Source organism: Balaenoptera acutorostrata, chromosome 5 (genome assembly GCF_949987535.1).
Source record: "Balaenoptera acutorostrata chromosome 5, mBalAcu1.1, whole genome shotgun sequence".
In the NCBI taxonomy this organism is placed as follows: domain Eukaryota; kingdom Metazoa; phylum Chordata; class Mammalia; order Artiodactyla; family Balaenopteridae; genus Balaenoptera; species Balaenoptera acutorostrata.
Window position 1 is genome coordinate 10,947,845 of NC_080068.1, and position 23,241 is coordinate 10,971,085.

Consider the following 23,241-nt stretch of genomic DNA (forward strand, 5'->3'; position numbering starts at 1 on the left):
AATATATTGAATTTTTTAAAAATGAGAAGTCCATAAAGATCTCTGGAAATTATTTGACTTAAATAAATGCCCTTCTGTCTCAGCTCCAATATCTTAGAAAGGATCAAAAAAAAAAGAGACAGAAATCTGGACCCTATGGAACAAAGCAAAGGTCTGTGCTTAAGTGCAAGATGAGATACATTGCCTGGAAAACCTAGAATCGTGGCAGTCCTGTGGTAGAGAATACGTGGGGAAGACAGAAAGACTGCTAAATGAAAAAATAAAAGAACATCGATCAACCAGGAATTTTATCACAGGAGAGTAACTGACTCCACTGTCAGAGATGGTATCAGTGCTTCTGCACCAGCTAAATACTGAGAAATAAATCGGGATGAATGCAAGTATTGAACTCCAGTCAACAAACAGAGCTAAGAAAAGATACCAAACTATTGAATTTGCTAAACAGGTATTTCAGGTTTTCACAGACCCCATCCAATGAATTCCAGAGAAAAGAGGTTCATATGACAATTGGATCTCAAAGATCTTTGTGTGATGCTTAACAGTTGTTTCTTTTACAATTAGGAGTACAATTTCCTCACCTATTTCCTCCTAAAACGATTAATTTAAAAATAACTATAGCTAAGAGCAAATGGGAAGTTTTATGCACACACACACACACACACAAACACAATCACATTGGTTTTGGTAATTCAATATTGAAAGGATTTTTCCAATTGCATTTTCTTTCAAATCAGTCTCTTTAAAACTTTACAAAAATATGGAGAAATTTTTATTTTTATTTCATAGATATTGTATTTCCACATACTGAGGAGTGAATCACCAAAAATGAGTATGCAAGAAAACTAAAGACTTCCACTCAATACTTCTATGTGTTCATCTTTATCCCTTTCAATTTATTTCTTTTTTCCTTCCTGAAAGCTTTAATTTCTCTTCTCCTACTTGTCACTGATTTTAAAATTTTTTCTTATCTTTTTAGTTTTTATTTCTAATTTGTTGATTTTCTCTAGTATGTCACTTTCTATTCTCTCATTTGCAATGCAATAGGATTTTTCCAGATTGCATGAATAAAACTTATTTGAAATTCTTTTGACCCTAAGGTCAATAGAAAATTACTCTTGAATTCTTTTTGTTTACCTCCTTTCTGTTCTTGACCCTTTCCCTCTAACCTAGGTTTGTTTTCACTTCTTGCACATTCAGGATCTTGCCTGGGCCGAGTGGCAAAGAGAGAACTATGACTTGATGAATTCCCCCCCCTCAAATAGGAATGGAGCACACATAAAATACCCCCTACTTCCTCTTGTGTGTGTGTGAGTGTATGTGCGTGTGTGCGCGTGATTCCCTGCTTTGCCAGTACTTTTCAAATGGAGAATATTCAATGAAATGCAATGTAATCATCTCTGCATTAACTATACAAGATGTAATACTTTGTAAAGAGATGAAGAGACCCAATTTCATTAGAATATGATAATGCAATATAAAATAATGCCTTATGATTTATAATAAAGCTTTAGCATAGTATTTTGAACCCCTGGAAATAAAGCCTATGTAAAATGCTGTTGTGATTTTTATTGAGGTTGCTCCACTTTAGTCAGGATCATGAGCGCCTCAACCAATCTGCCTCTTGATTATGAGGATGGGGTAAGAAGGGGCAGGGGTCATATTCAAACATTTGACAACTGACTCAGTATCAATTAATATATACATTAATATAAAAATCAACAATTAAGAATGCATTACTTTTTATTTTCTTAAGTTAATGCATATGTTATCTATATTATAAACTACATACCAAGTAGTATGTCATAACACAAATCACTTATCATTGAAATAATTTCTAAACAGTTTATTAATTTCTACAAATTATTGGTGTGCTCTTTCTTTTGACATGGATGACACCAGCTAAATGATGTCAGAGAGATGATTTAATATAGGTGACCGCCTCCATCTCCTTTAGAGATTTCTCCATCAGATTTACAGCCATCAGGCGACAGGAAATCTCAGTATGTTTATAATTTCTTTTAACATCAATGATATTGCCATCCTGCTGAATTATCTACTAGCCACTACTGAGTTAACAGTGATTGCATTCCTTTTTTTTCAGTCCTTAAATAGTGTGTGCATTTTTAAATATTCAGTATATTTATTATTAACTAAATCATAAAAATTCTTGTAGGAATGTCCTATTTAATTAATTCATAGAGCTTTGCAAACATCATTTGGTCAAATTTAGGGCATCATAAATCAAGGAACTTAAACATTTATTATACTTTTGAGTTTTGTCATAAAAATTTCATTTTCATATGATTTATTAGAAAATCTATGTTTTCTCATATAGTTTATCCCTTATTAATTTTTGTGTCAAATAGTATGTATAAACATTTTTCATATGTAAAATATCTTTTATCAGTTTTCAATTTATCTCCAGTTTAAAAAGGGGAATATTTTTTTCCCTTATAAAGTTAAAAAAGGATTGACATTTCTAGTAGACTGTCATTTCTGAAAACCAATTCTCTTTTTTCTTTTTGTAAAAAAGCTTGTTTTCCAAATGCTAAACGTAAAACTGATTTGAAATGATATTCTTATATCAGAATTATTTTGTCAGGTAACGTCCATAATATTTTTCTTTTCTGAAATGATCTACTATTTCAATTATATGATAATGTTAAAAGTTCTAATTTTTTCTAAATATTTTAATTTTATTTTTATTAACATACTTGATAAAGTGTTTTTGAAGTTTTTTATTTCAAAAGCGTTGCTTAACTTGAAAATTTTTATCATTACAAAAGCTTATTTCATGAGACTAATTTCAGAAAGTTCTTTAATATTTTTCTCTTGATCACAAATGAATTTTAACAGAAACTGAATGTCATTATGAGGACAAATAACTCTAGTAATTTTTATTTTACTTTTTTTTAATAGGCTTGTATTGTAATTTTATTTAGATCAGTATTGAGGGTTTACTTTTTTTTAATTAATTAATTTATTTATTTATTTTTGGCTGTGTTGGGTCTTCGTTGCTGCGCGCAGGCTTTCTCTAGTTGCGGCAAGCAGGGGCTACTCTTTGTTGTGGTGCGCGGGCTTCTCATTGCGGTGGCTTCTCTTGTTGTGGAGCACGGGCTCTAGGGCATGTGGGCTTCAGTAGTTGTGGCTCATGGGCCTTAAAGCTCAGGCTCAGTAGCTGTGGTTCACGGGCTTAGTTGCTCTGCGGCATATGGGATCTTCCCGGACCAGGGCTCGAACCCGTGTCCCCTGCATTGGCAGGCGGACTCTTAACCACTATGCCACCAGGGAAACCCAATTTTTATTTTAAATGATACAAATTTATATCATTATTTGAAATCAACATTTATATATTAAGTAAAAATAGTCCACTAATTTTTATTGAAAATCAAGTTGATTTTATTTCAAAAATACAAATTACGTTTTAAATTGAATTGAGTTTTTGATATTGATTTGATATTTTTGACTTTGATAGTTTATATATCAAAAGATGTCCCAGGCTAACTGATTTTTGCACTGTATATTAGAGAATCCAGGACTAGGTTTATTATTGAAAACATTTCTGTTTTTTTCTCAGATTCAAAAAATTCCAACTCATGGTATCTAAAAGAAGTACTTTGAAAATTTAAACTTTTGTCTCTTCCAGTGTTTTCAATAATTGATTATAAATTCTTTAATAATATTTAGCAAAAATTACGTGCTGAGGACAATTAGTACTAGCAAGTAAACTAAAGTAAGTACCAAACAATTTGGAAATTCTAACTACTACATAAATCACACATAATGATAAACTGATGATTCTGCCAAAACATAGAATGTTTCATAAGATCTATGTAGTGCATGAAACGGGCCCAACAAACTGCTAGCTCTGAAAAACGGTTCTCGGATGTTATTATAATAGGAATTCCATACATTTATCATGTATCCTATAAGATATATCTTTTATCTTTATCATGTATCCACCATTAATGGGATAAGTTAATATTTTGATTTTTATAATTAATTTTATCAGTTATTACAATTTATCATTATATATTTGCCAATAGGTATGGCTGTATTTCAGTATTTTAATAATTGCTAGGTCACATTGGTGCATACTGACTAAATACAGCTTTGGAGTTGGGGTATGTGGAATGTTACCAGGTGGGAGTGAGGAGCTATAGCCTAGGTTGTGAGTGGAAAGGCCCTTTTATTTCTGAGACATTCTAAAATTGTAAGTGGACTCTAGATCTGATTGCTGGGGAGGTGGCTCAAACACTTCACATGCATCCATGCTTAGGAGTGCCTCCTCAGGGATCTTGTGTCCTAACGACAGAGAGAATAATATCATCTATACTAGGGAGTTGGGAAATGTGACAATCATCCTCCACATCCACCCCACTTCACTTTCTCCTTGTAAAGACCTGCTTCTCTATGGAATGGTAGGAGACTAAAGGTCTTTATTCACTAGAGTTTTAATAAACCAAGTCTTTAACATATGCTCTTGCTATCAACAAGCACTTACGGCTGTTGAAAAATCTCTGAAGATCAATTTCTGGATTGCAATTTTTAACTTAAACATCTGGTATTTTCTGCCTTACACCATTGAATTTACTTATTAGAATTAGAAAATTTTGAAATTTGTTCTAAATTAGTGCTTCTTAACCAGGGTCATGCATCGAAATCGCCTGCAGAGTTTAAAAAACTCTGTACACACAAGCTCAATTCCCCAGAACAGAGTTACTGAATCATAATCTTCAGATCGGTGGGAGGGGGATGGACAGAACATTGACACTTAGTGTCTCAAAGTTAACAGATGCTTCTGATTTCCACCCATGATGAAAAACCACTATTCTAAAGAAACGTAAAAAAAAAAGCAAAAACATAATATGGATTAAAAGTTAATGATAGAAAAAGACATTTGAAGAGCAACCTTGTTTGTATGTCACAAAACAATATGGTCTTTGTTTTTACCATAATTACACATTGCTTCCTAACAAAGTCTTCTGCCTACCAAGTCGTGGTATGCATTTCAATGAACCAGCCCTTTTTGTTTTCCTATGATCTAGCTCAGAAAGGTAAGCAGTAAAAAAATGAAAAGACCAATTGTTCATTCTGTTAAATCCACCTGTTCCTTTTGCTGTAATACTTAACAAGTCTGTATCCTGAACACTCTTCCACTGCTAAGAGAAACAGGGAAGGTAGCGAGGTGGGAAGTTGCTAAGGAAGATCTATCTTGATGCTCTACTCCAGTGGTTCTCAAACTTTAGTGTGCATTGGAATCAGCTGGAGAGCTTGTTAAAGCACACATTGCTGCCTCACTCCAGAGTTTCTTAAATTAGCAGGTCTGGGATGGGGCCCAGAAGTTGTATTTTTAAAAGTTCCCAGGTGATGCTGATACTGATTCAGAGACCCTGGTTTGAGAATCATTGCTTTACTCTCTGGTAACCCTCCTGGGTAGATAGATTTTAGCTGCCAGGAAAATGCTTTATTACATCATCTAAGCAGGAACCTTGATTTTAAAAACCATACAATTATTTAGCAGATATATTTGTATGAATTAATTTGAATTTGGGCTATAAGAACTTTATTACTAGGATCTAGCAGACATTTAATACTTTTCACCATCTACTGCAGCCCTCAAATACATACACTTTTCCCCAAGCTACAGATTGTCTTCTTCCACCAAATAAATCAACAGTTATGCAGGACCATCTATTATGCAGTGGAGAAAAAGAAGAAACAAAATCAAAGCAAAAACCTTGGACATGAATGGAGATTCATTAATTTAGCTCAATGCCCTGAAGAAAGCAATGCAAAATTCAATCTAACAACAGAGACTAACTCAAATTAGTGGCAAATATGTTTTCTATGGAGTAGAGATGCTTTAGTATTATTGTCCCAGCCACATATGCCTTAGGGAGCATAACATGTGCCAGAGGTGCAGTTTCATTGGTACATAATTTCACATGGGAAGAAGCACAGTCAGACACCAAACGCTTGTTTTCTCACGTCTGATATGCAGACTTCCATGAATAAATTTGTTCTTTAGAAGTCTGCAAATTACAGACATACATTACTTGATGTGTTCAACATGTTTAATAAATCTTCCCTCTAAATTGTTTTCCCCAATGAAAAATTATATTGCCATTTAAAATATTACTTGATTCACGGGAAATGAGAAGCAATTCTTTAATAGAGTAAATTTATTTTATAAGAATTTCTGGGGCTTCCCTGGTGGCGCAGTGGTTGAGAATCTGCCTGCTAATGCAGGGGACACGGGTTCGAGCCCTGGTCTGGGAAGATCCCACATGCCACGGAGCAGCTGGGCCCGTGAGCCACAGCTACTGAGCTTGCGCGTCTGGAGCCTGTGCCCCGCAACGGGAGGGGCCGCGATAAGTGAAAGGCCCGCGCACCGCGATGAAGAGCGGTCCCCGCACCGCAATGAAGAGTGGCCCCCGCTTGCCGCAACTGGAGAAAGCCCTCGCACGAACCGAAGACCCAACACAGCCAAAAATAAAATAAATAAATAAATAAAGTAGCTATAAAATTAAAAAAAAAAAAAAAAGTTTAAAAAGTCTATGTACTCAAATTTACAATTAACTTGCCTCTCATTCAAAAAATCAATAAAAAAAAAAAAAAGAATTTCTATTTTTCTGAAATTTCACTGACTTTACAGGTTGATCCCCTCGAGACATGCCCTATAATGGTTTACTTTTACATGCAGTCCTTATGTTTTGAGCCTATGTATTTCTTAAAAATCTGGGAACAGCCCATTTAAGCGGCACTATTACGCAGGTATTCTTTTAGTAAAGACCCTGTAGCTCTCCCTTACTTCCAAGTGGCCACCAGTTGGAAACTGCATTGTTAAACAAGCCATCTGTGTGACAGCCCACTTAGAAAGCTGCTCTAGCTTTTAACACAGCTGATTTTAAGGTTCCTCTCAATCATGCTGGCAGTTTACACACCCCGGTTTACACGGCTACCACCCATTTTCACCTAAAAGGAAACCTGAATAGTTTTATTTTTTCCAAGCAGAACTAGGGTCTTGCACTTCCAACACCAATGTGGGAGCACATCACCCTGTGGATGGGGGCGGAGCCTCTTATTCTGCAATCATCGCTGACCATCAAGCTTCCGTGCACGGGAAAAGGCACGTCAGCCATATTGCTGCTCAGGACTGGAGAAAATGAGGCGGTCCCTGTGCTTAACTCCGTCTCTTCTCTTTTTGCTTCCGTCTAGCCCAGCAACAACAGCAGCTGATACACAGTAACCAGGCTGAGAGTCACGCCGCAGGTGGCAGAGGGACGCCCGAGCAGCAGCAAGACTGTGGTGACCCAGGTCACAGACTCTAATTACTGCCATCCCTACCCCAATCATTGTCAACACTATTTGTGATGACTGCCAAACAAAACATCAGTTGGTTGTCAAACGTTTGATGGTGACATTAACATACCTCTCGATCCTTTGCTGTTTGCATGTTGGGAGAAACTGGGTGAGCTGCAGGTTCCCAGCCTGAAGGGAACATGTGTAATTATTGGAGCTCTGTGTGCAGACACAGAAGGAGAATAAACATGCTGTCATACTAGGTTGTAAGGAAATCACAGGTTTCCAAAATTAAATCAGACTTTTGTCCTGCAAAGAGTACAGTTATGGAAGAACCTTGACATAGATGGGAGGACTGGATCATTTTAAGGGAGCTAAGAAAGCTCCCTTCCCTTGGTTGAGAAGAGATCACTAAGGGGTATTGCTCACTGACTAGGGCAAAGAATGTGGCTCAGAATCAACAAGAACCTCGTGTTGATCTAAAGTTGGCACATTACATATTTTCTCATCTTTCTGATCATAAATATTTTACCATTCCTTTTAGACTTAACCTCATCTCTTAGAAACATAAAGTGGGTTACTGCTAAAAACATCTCACTATGTTTGGCATATATCTTGTCATACAAAATAAGGCACCCAAATTGAGAAATCTGATTTAAGGGGATCTCTTTAAGAAAGCAGGTGAATATAGATTAGGATCTGTACTCAAATTTTTTTAAGGGATTGAAATTCAGTATTTTCACAAGATACCATAAAATCCTCCTTGAATTACTGAAACGCATGTGTAATGGCATGGAAAGTATCATTGCTTTATAAAGTGATTCTAACCAAATTCTGAATCTCTTTATCTCTCTAAAGAATACCTCAGTAAAGAATAAAATTCTCAGAATATAGATACAAACTACATATATACATGTAGTATATATACATATGTGTGTGTGTATATATATATGGTTACACCTATTTAATGCTGGAGCATTGGATTTGAAAGCAGAAGATAAAGCATTAGCTCTGTAACCTCAAGCAAGGTATTTCAGTTTTCTGACCCTCAATTTCCTCATCTATTGAGAGTTTAACAACAACTCTTTAAGGTTAGCAAAAGAGAGACTGAAAATTCTGGACAAAGTTAAAACATTTTAGAAATCTAAGATATTAGAATGCTTTTTACAAATTTCTACCGCTAAATATTAGTATAAAAGTCAGGATGCCATTTGCTAAGTGCATGTAATCTATATTTTCAAATATGAAGTGCAAACATGGCTTATTTGAATTACCCTTCAATCTATCATGAAATCTGAGTGGTTTTTAAATATGTACTTTTAAACGTTTCCTATTTTCTCTTCTTCTATATGCAGCAGTGACACAGAAAATGACAGACCAGCTGAACTACCAGGCAATGAAACTGACCCTTCTGCAGAAGAAGATTGACAATATTTCTTCAGCCGTGAGTGATATAAGGAACACATCCTCCTCACTAGAAGGGAAAATCAGTGAAGATAAAGGCAGGGAATTTCAATCTTTTCTAAAAGGTAAAAGTAAAATAAATTATTCATTCAGTTGAGGCAAACAGCAAATGACTCATTTATCTTTTCTCACATCATTTTGGGATCTTTGCTTTAGATTGGGTGATAGAGAAGTCTACGATTTTTTTTGAATAAGATACTTTTAAATCCCTCTATTTCTGAAATAACTCAAAGCATCTAAATATTTTTTACTAATATAGTCAACTTTTTGACTGAATATTTCATCTGACTTATTGACATTATGTACCTAGTTACAGTCTAACTTGTATTCCTTTACAGTTAAAATGAGCCATATTTAATCTGCTTCCATTGTGGTTCACAGCTCAAGATAAAGATGAGGTTAAGGGATGATTATCAGGGACAGCTAGATCCATGGTTATCTTAATGTTGATGAAGATAGTGAGGATAAATCTAAAGTGCATTATTATCCCAGAAAGTATCTCACTCATGGAATATAATCAATAAAATATATTCTAAAACATATCAGGTTGTTATTCATAGAAATGTGAGTCAGTTTTGCCTGAATTTTGTGCTCTTAAAATAGCAGACTGTGTTCCTTTCTGGAGGATCTACAGGATGATACATTTCCTGCTAATCTGAGTTGTCAGAATTCATTTTCTTGCGGTTGTAGGACTGAGGTTCCATTTTCTTGATGACTGTAAGCTGGCTTTTTCCCAGCTTCTGGAAGCCACTGCATTTCTTCGCTTGTGCCCTTGTTGAGCCCTCATGGCAGCTCTCAGACCCACTCTTCTGCCTTCTTCTTCCTCTTTAAGGACTCATATGATTACATTGGACCTATCTGGATAATCCGGGGTAATCTCCTCATTTCAAGGTTCTTAACCTTAATCACATATGTCGAGGCCCTTGTGCCATGGAAGGTAACATATTCACAGGTTAAGGGAATTAGGGTGTGAACATCTTAGGTGGGGCAGCGTTTTTCTGCCTACCAGAGAGACTTATGCTGAATATATAGTGAGTAATTGCTATGGGAGAGTTATGTACAATACAGTGGGACCCCTTGATAGTTTCAATAAATCCAGTCTTAGACTTCAGGGAAGGTTTCTGCAAAGAAAAACCACCTCAACTGATAATGGATCAGGAAGAGTTAATTCGGCAGAGGTTTCAGGTAGGGCACAGATATTCTAGACAAGTATTTTGGTTACTAGGAGCATCTCAATTCACTGGGCTTATTGTTTGTTCCCAAGTCTCAGGATTATTGGTCCCTTTCACTTTGTTTTATACATAAAACATACTCACTGTACACCCCATTTCTATCACTCACAAGTTATTTTTTCTCTATTTTATGTGGTTCACAGGTAAAAGAAATAAAAAGGTGATTTCCATATCCTTTACCAGTACAGAGCAATCATGATTTTTTTTAATCATGTAAATTATTGGTGCTATTAACCAACTGAAAGAAAGACTCTGTCCTACATTTCTGGCATGCTCCCTATGGCTAAAACTTACCCATGGCAAGCATGAGAGAGGAATGTATTTTCCCTGAAGTGAGCATGAGAAAGAAGTCAAATAGGAAGAGTACATAATTGACTATAACCATAGTAATGCAATTTGTTTAGCAAAATTTGGTTATCATAACCTGAGAGAATTAGGCCTGTCAACAGCTTTTTGTGAACCTACTAACAAAAATTCTGACCCTGACATGGGAAAAAATACACACTCATAGCAACAACAACAACAGTATTCCCTCTTCAACAGGACACGTTAATCATGTACTGAGCACAGTCAATTATGAGAACCAGATGGCTTGTACTTAATGAATGTTTATACAGGAAACAAAAACTAAATTCACCCCCAAGGTACTGTGCTTTCCTAAAACCACGACCCCTTCTCTCGCTTACTCTACATCCAAGTTGAGAAGCACTGCTTCATCTGCTAGTAGCCAGCGAAACTGTTCAAAATCAAATGTCCCAACACCTTAAGAAGTATCTGAATCTTATGAATAGGCCATGCATTCACAACCACAGAAGGGACATGCCCAAGTGTCGGATATCAAATATATCTGTTGTTACCAAATACAATATCAAATCGTTTAGGAAGTAGAAGCACATGAGTCACATGAAACAGAATCAAATAGAGTTCAAATGATGTACCCACTCGTATATTGACATAAAGCACTTTGATGTATCTTTGCAAAATCAGATTCTTGCACAGTTGTTTCTTTAGTAACAAATTACAGAAATATTATCTGAAAAGCGTGTTTTCCTGAAACAAGCTTTTAAGCTAATAATCTGATTCCTTTTCAGACACTGCTGTGATTTTTACCCTTTGCCCAATGTAGTTTTCCATTGAAGTTTTTTTTTTTTTTTCTCCTTTTTTACTTACATTAAATACATCGGTAAATCAGCAGTCGCATTCTGTTACCATGATTGTTATGTTGGGAGAGGAAGAAAGGGGAAAAAAGGCAAATGCTTTCTTAGAAGCCAAAAAAGAAAAAAGATACCCACCCTTAAAAAAAAAAAAATGATCAGAAGAAAAAAGTGAAGAGCTGGGAAATAAAAACTAAGATTCCCTAAGCCCAACAGAGCTCAAAGGAAAGCAGAAGAGCTAATAGGAAGTAGAAGGAAGGCAGCAGATAGGCCCAGAAGCTAAGGCCAATCCTGTTCCTAAGGGGGGCAGGGGAGGGGAGAAGAAGCCTGGAGAAATGGTTTCCCAGCCCCAAGGCAATGAAACAGCTTCACTACTGCTCCATGGGGAAAACTACACAGACAAAGAACTTCATTTCTAAGAAACTTAAGGGAGCCGTTGTAGTTCTTCCACTTGTAAGGATGCACTGGCTGCTCTGGGGGGCTAGTGGGTGCTGGGAAAAGGAGGGAAAATGTGTATGTGTTTCAGGGCCATGGGAACTAAGGCTGCCCCTGGTAAAGGAAGGGAATTTAGGTGTAAGTGGAAGAACCTAAGCTGGGTCCTTCAGAATCTCAGCTTCATGGATTTCGCAGCTTCTCTGGGACAGGAGGCAGTCTGCAAGCCAAAAGGGCAGAAAGGTTCCAATCCTAGGTCACCATGGCCTCTCCTATCTTATTTCCTCCAATTTCCTCAAAACCCTGGGCTAGAACAAGAAGGGATTTAGAGTTCTCTCTTGCCTTGATGGCTTCCCAAAGACATCTGAAAATACCTGATGAGGGATGTGAAGAGAGACTACAGATTTAGAAAGGACCAGCGTCCTCTGGTGATGTGAGACAGTTGTGAGGGACCTTCAGTGCCAGTCGTTCCCTGTCCACAGGAACAGGTGTTATGATACTAGGGGGCCACAAGTAGGCTTCTGTGGTACTACCCCCCTAGTGGTACGTGGATTAAACCACTGGTTGCATGGGGGATGGGTTTGGGGGGTAAGCATGGAGGGACCAAACTGAAGACACTAACAAAGGAGAAAAGATATAGGGCCTGATGGGAGGTGGGGTCAGGACAGACTGTACAGTGGGAATAAACATCATACCTATTTACAGGGATGTAGAAAAGACAAATTGAATGGGAACCCTGGGAAAGGACAGAAAACTCCTCCCTCTTGCTGACTCCTCTTGACTCCCCTACAGCCTGTGCTAGCCTGAGACTGCTCTCCAGTTGCTCGGTTAATTCCCCAGGAAAGGTAAACCTACACCCAAGAGTTAGGCTGGCCAGAATATAGGTGAAGTAAGAATCAGAGTTGGAGGAAGCTAGCAGGGGAGATTGAGCTAGAGTAGCTGCCACCGGTACTATTCTCTACAGCCCCTACCCAAACCTCATATACACCTCGGATTCCACTTAATTAAAAAGTTAAGAGGGCAGGTAAATCAATCAAAACCCCCATAAAACAGTATCACAACTGAACTACCATCAATTAAAGTGCAAACTGCAGGGGGGGATATAGTGTCTGGGGCTGAGGCCATCTGAGGGCCAGAGAGAAAAAAATGCATATGTGTAAGTCAGAGGATGGGTATCAGAAACTGGTCCCTCCATTTAGATCACAGTAGAGCCAAAGATGCACGCATCTTTTTTTTTTTTTTTCACACACACACACTGTATTTTATTTTTACAAGAGATAGACTGACACCAAGCATTGTACATGGATGACCACAACAAAAGCAACAATGATTGCAATTACCAAACATGAAACACACTCATACTATGTCATAATATTGACATTCAGTCCAGTAATCCTCCACTGTAACAGCTCCTTTACTTTGCAGTGAAAATTGATTTGTATATTCTTTGCCTCTGAGTCCTTGTGGGATTTTTTTTTTTTTAATTTAGACAGAAAGTCACAAAAATTATACTCATTCTCATCAGTTCACTCAGTCCCATGTAATTAATTTTTTTTTTCATCTTGATCTTTTGTTAGCACTTTTATGAGTTCATCAGTTTTTCATTAGAGTTCTGAAAATGCTTATTCATTCGGTTCAGCAGTACAGTCAGTTACCAGAAACCTGTACTCGTCAGAGTCTTTTCCATGAATTTCTTGAAGATGAAAGCCTTTTATAGGAACATATTTGCAAAAGCATCAGAGTACACCCAGAACTGTCTGTAAATGACAAAAGGCTTAAAAATGACCACGGTTAAAGATTTGATGAAAGTTCATAATAATGCAGTTGACAAGAAAATTAGTTATTTCTGAGATATACATTTTAAAGTAATAACTAGGATTATGACTTATAACATTATACCAGAACATATACGATTTTTAGATGCGTGCATCTTTGCCTCTACTGTGAAGATTCTTTGGAGGACTCTGGGGTCCAGAGTCTCCCCCACGGTGGGGGAGAAGCTACCTAAGAGGCTGGGTGAGGGGAAGGTAAGCCTTGGACGAGTTCCTGAGCCACAGATGACACTGCATCTCCGCCTCTGCCCAGTTAGCTAACAAGACTCCAGTCTGGCACCTGACAGCGTGCCTTCCCGTTCTCACCTCTACCTAGAAACTCCCTCCACAAGGCCAACTCAGTGCTTTCAAATATGAGAAGCTCCAACCAAATAAAAACAGAAAGGAAATGTTTCCTTACTCCCCTCTGCTCTGAGGCTTACTTTCCCCCAGGGCCCCTAATGTGACTGAACTGGAAACCTCCTTCCTCAGTTCCTGGGTTCACCACCTTCTCCATCCCAGGGAGGGGAAGAAATAGGGGATCAAGAACAAAGACTGACCAAAAGCAGAAGGGGAAGGGGTGGGAGACAAAAAAAAGTTTTCTGAAAAAAATGGGGACGAGGAGGAGGAGGAAAGAGAAGTAGGTCACTGTCTTGCACCTATAATACAAAGTGAAGAAAGTTTGCTTTGGAAGGTAAGTCCTGGGGGATCTGACCCCCAAGCCCGGAGTAGGGGTAGGAGGTCAGTGGCAACAGCTGCCTGGTGTTGTTGCTGAAGCGTTACAAAGTGCCGTGACGGAGCTGTCAAGAGGCAGCCCTTGGGAGCCAGGGCCCCGTGTGCTGTTACCGTAGGGGCTGTGTGCTGAGCGATGGGGATGGAGGTTATTTCTTGGCTCTCATGCTAGCTCCATACTTGTTCACTGCTAGCCACGCCCTCAGGTGCTGCAACACTGGCTCTTGTTCTGCTGGGACTGCTCGTGGAGATCCACACCCCGGCTTCGGCCTGCTGCACCCCCCAGATCCTGGGGTTCACTCTTTGGCAACTTCTTAGCTATTGCCAGGAAGAGATCGTTCACATTCTTAGCTGTCTTGGCTGAAGTCTCCATAAACAATAAGCTGTCGTCCTCAGCACACACCTGGGCCTCTTCGTACTCCGCCACGCGCTTGTTGGCCAGGTCAGCTTCGTTCCCCGCCAGGGCAATAACGATGCTAGGACTGGCCTGTCGCTGTAGTTCCTTTACCCATGTCTTTGCTCGGGCCAAGGTTTCCTGATGAGTACTGTCATGAACCACAGTTGCAGCTTGGGCACCTCTGTAGTACACGGGGGCCAAGCTATGGTATCGCTCCTGCCCCGCTGTGTCCCAGATCTCAGACTTGACTGTTGTGTCATCTAGACAAACCGACTGGGTGAGGAAGGCCGCTCCAGTGACGCTCTCCTGGTACTCGTGGAACTGTCCTTTGACAAAACGTAATTCCAGGCTAGACTTCCCCACTGCAGACTCACCCAGCAGGACCAGTTTGAACTGGCATATTTTGCTGGCCTGGGGCTGCCCACTGGGCCTGGCTGTGCTTCTGCTAGTCATGGCTAGATTATAAGAGTGGGAAAGGGAGGGGGATGCCACAAAGCGGCAGAGGGGGGAGGGGGGGAAGGGGAGGAGGGAGGGCGGGGACTTCCAGGCTTCAACAGTCCTGGGGCTCCGTCTCCCCGGTGGGGCCCGAGCCTGTGTCTGCAGCTCAGCCAAACCCCTCCCCCTCCCCCTCCCCTCCCCTCCCCCTTCTCCTCCCCCTGCCCCACCCCCTTCCCCTCCCCCTCCTCCTCCTCCTCCTCGCCCTGGGGCAGGGCCCCAGCCTCCATTGAAGTTTTAAAGCATGAGAGTACCTTCTAATTTTTACTTTGATTGTTTACTTTTTTTCCTAATTAATTTGATCACGGTTCTGTACTGAATTTTACCTGTTTCAGTGTTTTCGCCTATTGTCATTCTTTTTCTGACTTTCAGGTCATGTAGTTTTTCTCTTGCTGAAGCTTAAAATCTGTTGTTATTGTCCACAATTAACTAATTCATTTAATTACGCTTAAGTTTTATTTTACCTTGTCAATCTTGAAGAACATTTTAAGCCAAAATTATGAGGTTATAAATCCTAGGGAAGTCTGATTCCTAAACTTAATTATTTTATTGTGTTTCATCTAGTTGTTTTTGTCATGAGAATTAAAGACAATCTTAACTAACAGGAAATGACTAAATGATCCTGTAGAAAGTGCAATAAAAATAACTTTGCTATAAAAAATAAATAAATAAATAATAACTTTGCTATTAAGTAGTGCCTTATACTCAGTGAAGCTAATATATTCTAAGTATAAAATCTAATTTTCCAAATTTCATCTTCTGTGTAGCATCTAGAATGTACTCAGCGAAGATTTGTTGCATAAATGAGTGACATGTCAAATGCTGAGTAAAATTTAGAAAATAAAAATACTTTAAAACCTTTCTTGGTATGATTATTCATGTTAGTAAATGCAAAAGTTAGGACTGTTTCAGTATAATTTATCTTAACTGCAGCTATTTAATCTTTTCTAAGCCTTTCCTTAGTACTTTGGTGCTGTGTGTCACTGATTACTATTTCATACTTCACATGCTTTTATTATTTTTTTCTATTACATACAAGTTGATTTTCACTTACTTATAGTTTTTAGACTTTTAAGTTTATATCAGTTTCCACTAGGTTTAGAAATGTAAAATAAATTTTTGTACTCTGGAAATCGACCTTAAAGATCAATTAAAAACATGCATCTTTAAGGTCTAGGATTTCCAAGGAAATATTTATCCATTCACAGCTTTGTCTTTGTACCACATTAATTAGTATCAAGACCCTCAAGCAATACATCATTCTATTTGGTATAATTGCTCTTTCACAATATGTTTTATGTAGGTCTCTCAAGCAACTTAAACACTTTTTAAAACTTGCTTACAAAATAGAGACATGTAGAGACTATGTATTTTTATCCTATAATCATCTTTCTTGAATAGACTTCATAGTAGCCATAATTTACTTCACAATACCCCATTGTACAGACCTTCCTGATTAAAATGCTTTGTATTATGTTGCCTGTATTTTACCTTATAGATATTGGCTACATTGGCTACATGTTTGAATGAACATATCTTCCATTTATATCTGTTTCATTGCCATGTACTATAAATATGCCTCAAGCATGTTTTATTTTTCCCGTTTTCTGTTTTTGTATGTAACAGGTTTGTTTCTTTGTTTTTACATGTTTGAATATTTATTTCCTGTTCTAAGTAGTTCTGAATAGTTCAAGACCCTTTTTTTCTTTTTCCTTTTTTTTTTTTTCTAATGCTACGTTTATAACTATCCATAATTCTGGCTCGTGATCATTCTATTCTTTCTAAAGGGAGATACTAGTATGTGCTTCATTAGTGGCAAGTTTCCTCTCCTCTTTTTGTTAAGAATTAATGTCATGATATTGTAAATCCACTATATTTCAATAGAAATATTTAAAAAAAGAATTATCAAACTAAAAATAAATAAATAAAATCACCTAAAAAATTAATGTCATATTATGAGAGTCAATGTGGATCTTAAATTTCTGTCATTTGACTTAGTTTTGTGATCCTCAAACCTCTCATTATTTTTATTTTATTGTTATTATGAACTATTGTTGAATCTTGTGAATATTACTTCATATTGTTCCTCCTCTGGGAACCTCATTAAATTTCGTCTCTGCAGTCAATATATTAAATTTTATAAGCTCGAAACACAAGTTCTGAAACCTAATTACAGTTGACCCTTGATCAACATAGGTTTGAACCTCCTGGGTCCACTTACATAAGCAGACTTTTTTCAATGGTAAATACTACAGCGCTACACAATCCACAGTCGGTTGAATCTAAGGATGTGGAACTGTGGATTCAGAGGAACCTTGGATATAATGGAGGGCCAGCTATAAATTATATGTGGAGTTTTAGCTGTGCAGAGGGTCGGCACTCCAATCCCTGCAATGTTCAAGGGTCAACTGTACTAGAAACCTAATAAACAGTCATGAGCTAACATCAGGTATTATTTACTAAGGCAGAAAGCCCCAAACCATTTATTTTTATACAAGACTAAGGCTAGAATCATTGCATACAAGGCTGTATTAACTGAAGTCGGTAGTAGTTCCTTTATGCCTTTGTCCAGAGAACCTTAGTTCTATGATTCTAGCATGTTCCCAGCAACTGATTTTTTCCCTCAGACTTATCAGTTAAGAGGGTGACCACCTTATATGAACTCTAGTAATTTTTTTAAATTTCATAAGTAAATGTAGTCAAGAGATATTTTTATTATTTCATGTCATTAATGTTTAGTCTCAAACTTTTATCTTTTTAGAACTATCTCAAGTTTACATTATTAAAATCATGTATCATTTATTGTTGTTTATTATTTCTTTCTCCAGGTCTAAAATCCAAAAGCATTAATGATCTGGTGAAAGAAATAGTAAGAGAACAATTTAAAATTTTTCAAAATGACATGCAGGAGACCATAGCGCAGCTCTTCAAGACAGTATCAACTCTCTCGGAGGACCTTGAAAACACCAGACAGATAATTCGACAAGTTAATGAAACCGTGGTTTCAGTAGCAGTCCAGCAAAAGTCTGTTTTAATGCAAGAAAATAGGCCCACTTCGACTGATATACTGGATCTAAAAAATCGCATTGTGAATGTAAGACAAGAAATGACTTTTACATGTGAGAAGCCTATTAAAGAACTAGAAGCAAAGCAGACTCATTTAGAAGGTGCTCTAGAACAGGAGCGCTCAAGGAGCATTCTGTATTATGAATCCCTCAACAAGACCCTTTCTAAAATGAAGGACGTGCAGGAGCATCTTTTATCAACTGTACAAGTATCAAATCAGAAGAGTGTTCCAGCCGCTGAATCAGTTAGCGATAACGTCACTGAATACATGTCTACTCTACATGAGACTGTAAAGAAGCAGGGTTTGATGCTGCTGCATATGTTCGATGATTTGCACACCCAAGACAGCAAGATTAACAATCTCACCCTTGCTTTGGAGATGGAGAAAGAATCTGTCAGGGAGGAATGTGAAGACATGTTATCCAAGTGCAGAGATGATTTTAAATTTCAAATTAAGGACACAGAAGAGAATTTACAAGTTTTAAACCAAACATTGGTTGAGGTTCTCTTTCCAATGGACAATAAGATGGATAAAATGAATGAGCAACTAAATGATTTGACTTACGATATGGAGATTCTTCAACCCTTGCTCGAGCAGGGAGTACCCTTTAGGGAGACAATGACATATGAGCAACCAAAAGACGTAGTAGCTACAAAGAAAAAAGTGGAAAATTTGATTACTGCTGTTAACAGTCTAAATTTGCTTATCAAAGAACTTACAAAAAGATACAACTTACTTAGAAATGAAGTACAGAGTCGTGGGGATTCCTTAGACAGACGCATCAATGAACATGCCTTAGAAATGGAAGATGGTCTAAATAAGACAATAACTATTATAAATAATGCCATTGACTTCATTCAAGATAACTACATGCTAAAAGAGACTTTAAATACAACAAAGTATAATCCTGAGGTCCATCACAAATGTATCCAAAATATGGAAACTATTTTGACATTTATTTCTCAATTCCAACGTTTGAATGAGTCTATTGAGATTTTGGTCAATGACAATCAGAGATATAACTTTGTTCTGCAAGTTGCCAAGGCCCTTGCATATATTCCTAAAGATGAAAAACTAAGTCTGTCCAACTTTCAAAAGATTTCTCAAATGATCAATGAAACCACTTCCCAAGTGATAAAATACCAGCAAAATATGAGTCATTTGGAGGAAAAAATACTCTCAGCCACAAAAATTTCCAAAGATTTTGAAACTCGGTTGCAAGGCATTGAGTCTAAAGTGACCAAGACGCTCATACCTTATTATGTTTCACTAAAAAAAGGCTTTGTAGCTACAAATGAGAGAGACCAGGCTCTACAACTGCAGGTACTAAATTCCAGATTTAAAGCCCTGGAAGCAAAATCCATTCATCTTTCCATTAATTTCTCTTTACTTAACAAGACTCTCTATGAAGCTTTAACAATATGTCATGATGCTTCTACAAGTATATCAGAACTGAATGCTACCATACCCAAGAGGATAAACGGTTCCCTACCAGATATTCAGCTTCTTCAGAAAGGTCTGACAGAATTTGTGGAATCAGTGATTGAAATGAAAACTCAAATTGCCCTATCTAATTTAACTCGGTATATAAATCAATCATTGTCTGGTAGTCTTGCAAATATTGTCAAGTCACAGAAGCAAATAAAACCATTGCTGAAGAAACCCAATACACTTAAGAAACCAACAGTGAATGTGACCACTGTCCTGATGGGCCGGACCCAAAGAAACACAGACAGCATTCTACTTCCTGGTAAGCTATTGTTAAAAAATAACTTTTAATCTCTTTTCCTATTTAAGTGGTGTTTAGTAGGTCTGTATGGTTTAGCAAGAGCATAAGATATAAAGAGCACTTACTTAAACTTGAGTAAATAGTTAAGAAATTCAAAGATCCCTGATATATTATTTGAATCTGATTTTATCCTATATAAACCAGGCATCAATACAAAACAACTGTTTAGAGTGTAAATATTTTTCTACATGTTTCTTAACTTTTTTTCTGACAAGATCCCTATAAAACAATCAAGTTTGCCCTTGTAGAACATTTTTCTTTGCATGTGTAATTAAAGGAAGCTATTAGACAATGAGCTCCCTGATGAGTAAGACCAGATTGTATCCTATTCCTTTTGGTGTTACCTGGCAAAGGGTCAGTATGCAATAGGAACTCAGTGAATATCTGTTGAATGACTGTCTGGCTGAGTGAAGGTACAGTGAGCAGGTATTCAGTTTGGGCAGATCACAGAAGGCCTTGAATGACAAGCTAAGTATCTTAGTCCCTTTGGGCTGCTTTAACAAAACGCCACAGACTGGGTAGCTTAGAAACAACAGAAATTTATTTCTCGACGTTTTAGAGACTGGAAAGTCCAAAATCAGGGTGCCAACATAGTCACATTCTGGTGAGGGCCCTCTTCCTGGTTCACTTGGTTCCAGTAATTGCATGCTGTGTCCTCACATGGCAGAAGGGGTGAGGGAGCTCTGGGGCATCTCTTTTATAAGAACACTAATCCCATTCATGAGGGCTCCATCCTTATCTCCTAAGCACCTCCACAGGCCCCACCTCCTAATATCAGCATCTCTGGAAGTTACGATATCAACATATAGATTTTGGGGAGATACATTCAAGGCATGCAGACATGATTTTGTGAAGAGTGGTCTTTGAAAATTTCAAGCAGAGCATTGGGTATGGTGAGAACTGTGTCTCAGAAGCACGAAGCTAGCAGTAGTGTGTAGCATGACCACAAAGAAGGAATCAGAGATACCAGTTAGGACACTATTGGCAAGATCAATGAGAGCCAGATCTTAGGAAGAGGTAGTTGAATCAGAGGAGATGGGTATGAATAGTGTCATGAAAGTAATATCAACAGAAACAGAAAGACTGTGGGAAAATTAATGGTCTAAGGAACAACAAATCATGATTCTGGTCCTAGTTATTTCCGTATGTTTTTGTGTAGCCTTGAGTAATTCACCTCTCTGGGTCTCGGCTTCTTCCTTTTATGTGATGGGATTGCAATAGGTATTTTTCTGAGCTCACTGGTAGAAATATGTTGCAGGCTGGATTGCTGTAAAAAAACATGAGCTTTTCGCAGCCTGAATACACAGCCCTTGGGGAGGGGAGAGATCTAGAATATACTGAGGTTTTGCATTTGGGAAATGAGAGGGTAGAAGTACCATTGATAGATGTTGTAAACACCAGAGAAGCATACATTTGGGAAGAAAGAGGAATTTAGTGTAGTGCATATAAACTACTTAATAGTCTCTCTGTATGAAAGAAGTGTTTTATTAAGATGTCTGGCATATGAGTAATATTAAATAATCTTTCCATAATGAAAAGAATAGCTACGGACTCTTACTAAAAGAAATGACAGTGAACCTCTCATATGAGTTTGCTGTTAAAATATACACTCATTTGGATGAATTTTGAATTTTATTGCTTTTTCATTTCAAAAGGGTAATCATTATCCTAGCTTAATATGACCCTTCATGTTTAATCTCTGAATGTTCAGATAATATGAAAAATCACAGAATAATACAAAGTTGAGTTGTCTCTTGACAATTTAAACTATCTTATTTGTTTATGACTCCTTCCAAATTAATCTGACCCAGGAGGACTAATCTTACCATGTGGGATCACAGAACAAATTATTTAGGCTTACATGTTTCCAAGAGAAAAGTAGTATTTCAGTACAAGATGTTCTTACAATAATAATTTTAGGAAAAATATTGACTTGTTCTTTCTTCATACTACTTTAATCCTTGGTCCTCTTGTGGCCACTGCAAATGAGTTTCAGTTAAACTCCACAGGATGTGTGATCATACACCAGGCAAACTGTGTCATTTTTTTTTCCTTAAACCAAAAAATACCCATATCTATCCAGTAAGTATAAATTTAAATAGCTTCAAAATTAATTGAGTTAAGAGACTCAGTAGAACATAAGAACTAATAAACTTTTAGACTATAAAGAATGCATGTTAGGAGCTTATAAAAACTGCATTGAGATATTTATATCAAGTTGACTCAATATTGGGCTTAATGGGCTAATAATTAACTTAGTACTGATTCTCTTTTTTTTAATGATGCCTGGATATAATTGTTTCTTGTTCCTTTATTTACTGTAAGTAGAATTTTTATAGGCCTCAAGTTAATAATTAATTAGAAGTTCTTTATCTTTGTAAAGATAACCCATAATGATGTCAGGGCAATAAAGGTATATTGGCCTAATTTCATATGTGAGGCAGATATTCACTGTATACAGGATCAGCAACAAAAATGTGTGAGGCCCTTTCAAGTGGATGCGTAGGTATGCGTGCTCATTAAGCCGGCTCTGCTTCTATGGGTCATAAAACTGATGGTATTCACTAAACAGCTGAGCAGGTAAAGTCTGTGCAAGATAATAAAACCAGTGGACTCAGGCTAAATTCTCCTCTAAGAATAAACCAGTTGCAAAATAAACTACTTCCTTTGATACCAACTGTGAGACACACCGACACACTAGTTAAATTTGGCTGTGTTTCCTCTGACTTTTCTATGATACTGTAAATACTGTCTAGCCACATTACTCCCCTACCTAACACCAGAAGGTAATTTATCACGATTTTACAAATCTCACAATAATATTATTCAGATTATAGCCACTATCATTTGCAGAATAAATGCAGTTTGTAGAAACAAAAACCACAGAAACATAGTTTATAAAATTTAATCATTTTTTTTCTTTTTTTAAATTGAAGTATAGTCGATTTATAATATAGTGTTAGTTTCAGGTGTACAGCACAGCGATTCAGTTATACGGTTATACATATATGTTCTTTTTTAGATTCTTTTCCCTTATAGGTTATTACAAAATGTTGAGTATAGTTCCCTGTGCTATACAGTAGGTCCTTGTTGCTTGTCTATTTTATATAGAGTAGTGTGTATATGTTAATCCCAATCCTCATTTATCCCTCCTCCCTCCCCCTTTCCCCTTTGGTAACCATAAGTTTGTTTTCTATGTCTGTGAGTCTCTTTCTGTTTAATCTTAATTTTAATAACTGATAACCTCCTTTGAAGCCTAATAATAGTAATACTATAATGACATAATATTGGATACCATTTATTAACACTTACTACATCCCAGGCACTGTACAAATTCTACTACATATGTTCTTTCATTTAATA

The 23,241-nt window shown here is 37.3% G+C and overlaps 2 protein-coding genes across 3 annotated transcripts in view; one reads left to right on the top strand and one right to left on the bottom strand.

Moving 5' to 3' along the window:
* The window catches only part of MMRN1 (multimerin 1), a 61,428-nt gene that overhangs the window by 24,756 nt on the left and 13,431 nt on the right, over positions 1-23,241 (top strand). Inside the window, exons 4-6 of the mRNA XM_007184093.2 lie at positions 7,222-7,320; positions 8,661-8,834; positions 17,851-19,839. Of these exons, the coding sequence (XP_007184155.2) occupies positions 7,222-7,320; positions 8,661-8,834; positions 17,851-19,839 (2,262 nt within the window). The remainder of the gene's footprint in view (positions 1-7,221; positions 7,321-8,660; positions 8,835-17,850; positions 19,840-23,241) is intronic.
* On the bottom strand, positions 14,330-14,995 carry LOC102997545 (ras-related protein Rab-5B-like). 2 transcript variants are annotated; one of them, XM_057546220.1, is made up of 2 exons: positions 14,657-14,980; positions 14,330-14,533 (listed from the first exon to the last, which is right to left on the bottom strand). In XM_057546220.1, exons 1-2 carry the CDS (start codon positions 14,978-14,980, stop codon positions 14,333-14,335), a joined length of 525 nt encoding a protein of 174 aa, XP_057402203.1. In that variant the 3' UTR covers positions 14,330-14,332. The 2 variants fall into 2 exon arrangements, with proteins under 2 accessions (XP_057402203.1, XP_057402202.1); XM_057546219.1 differs by having other exon boundaries at positions 14,330-14,995.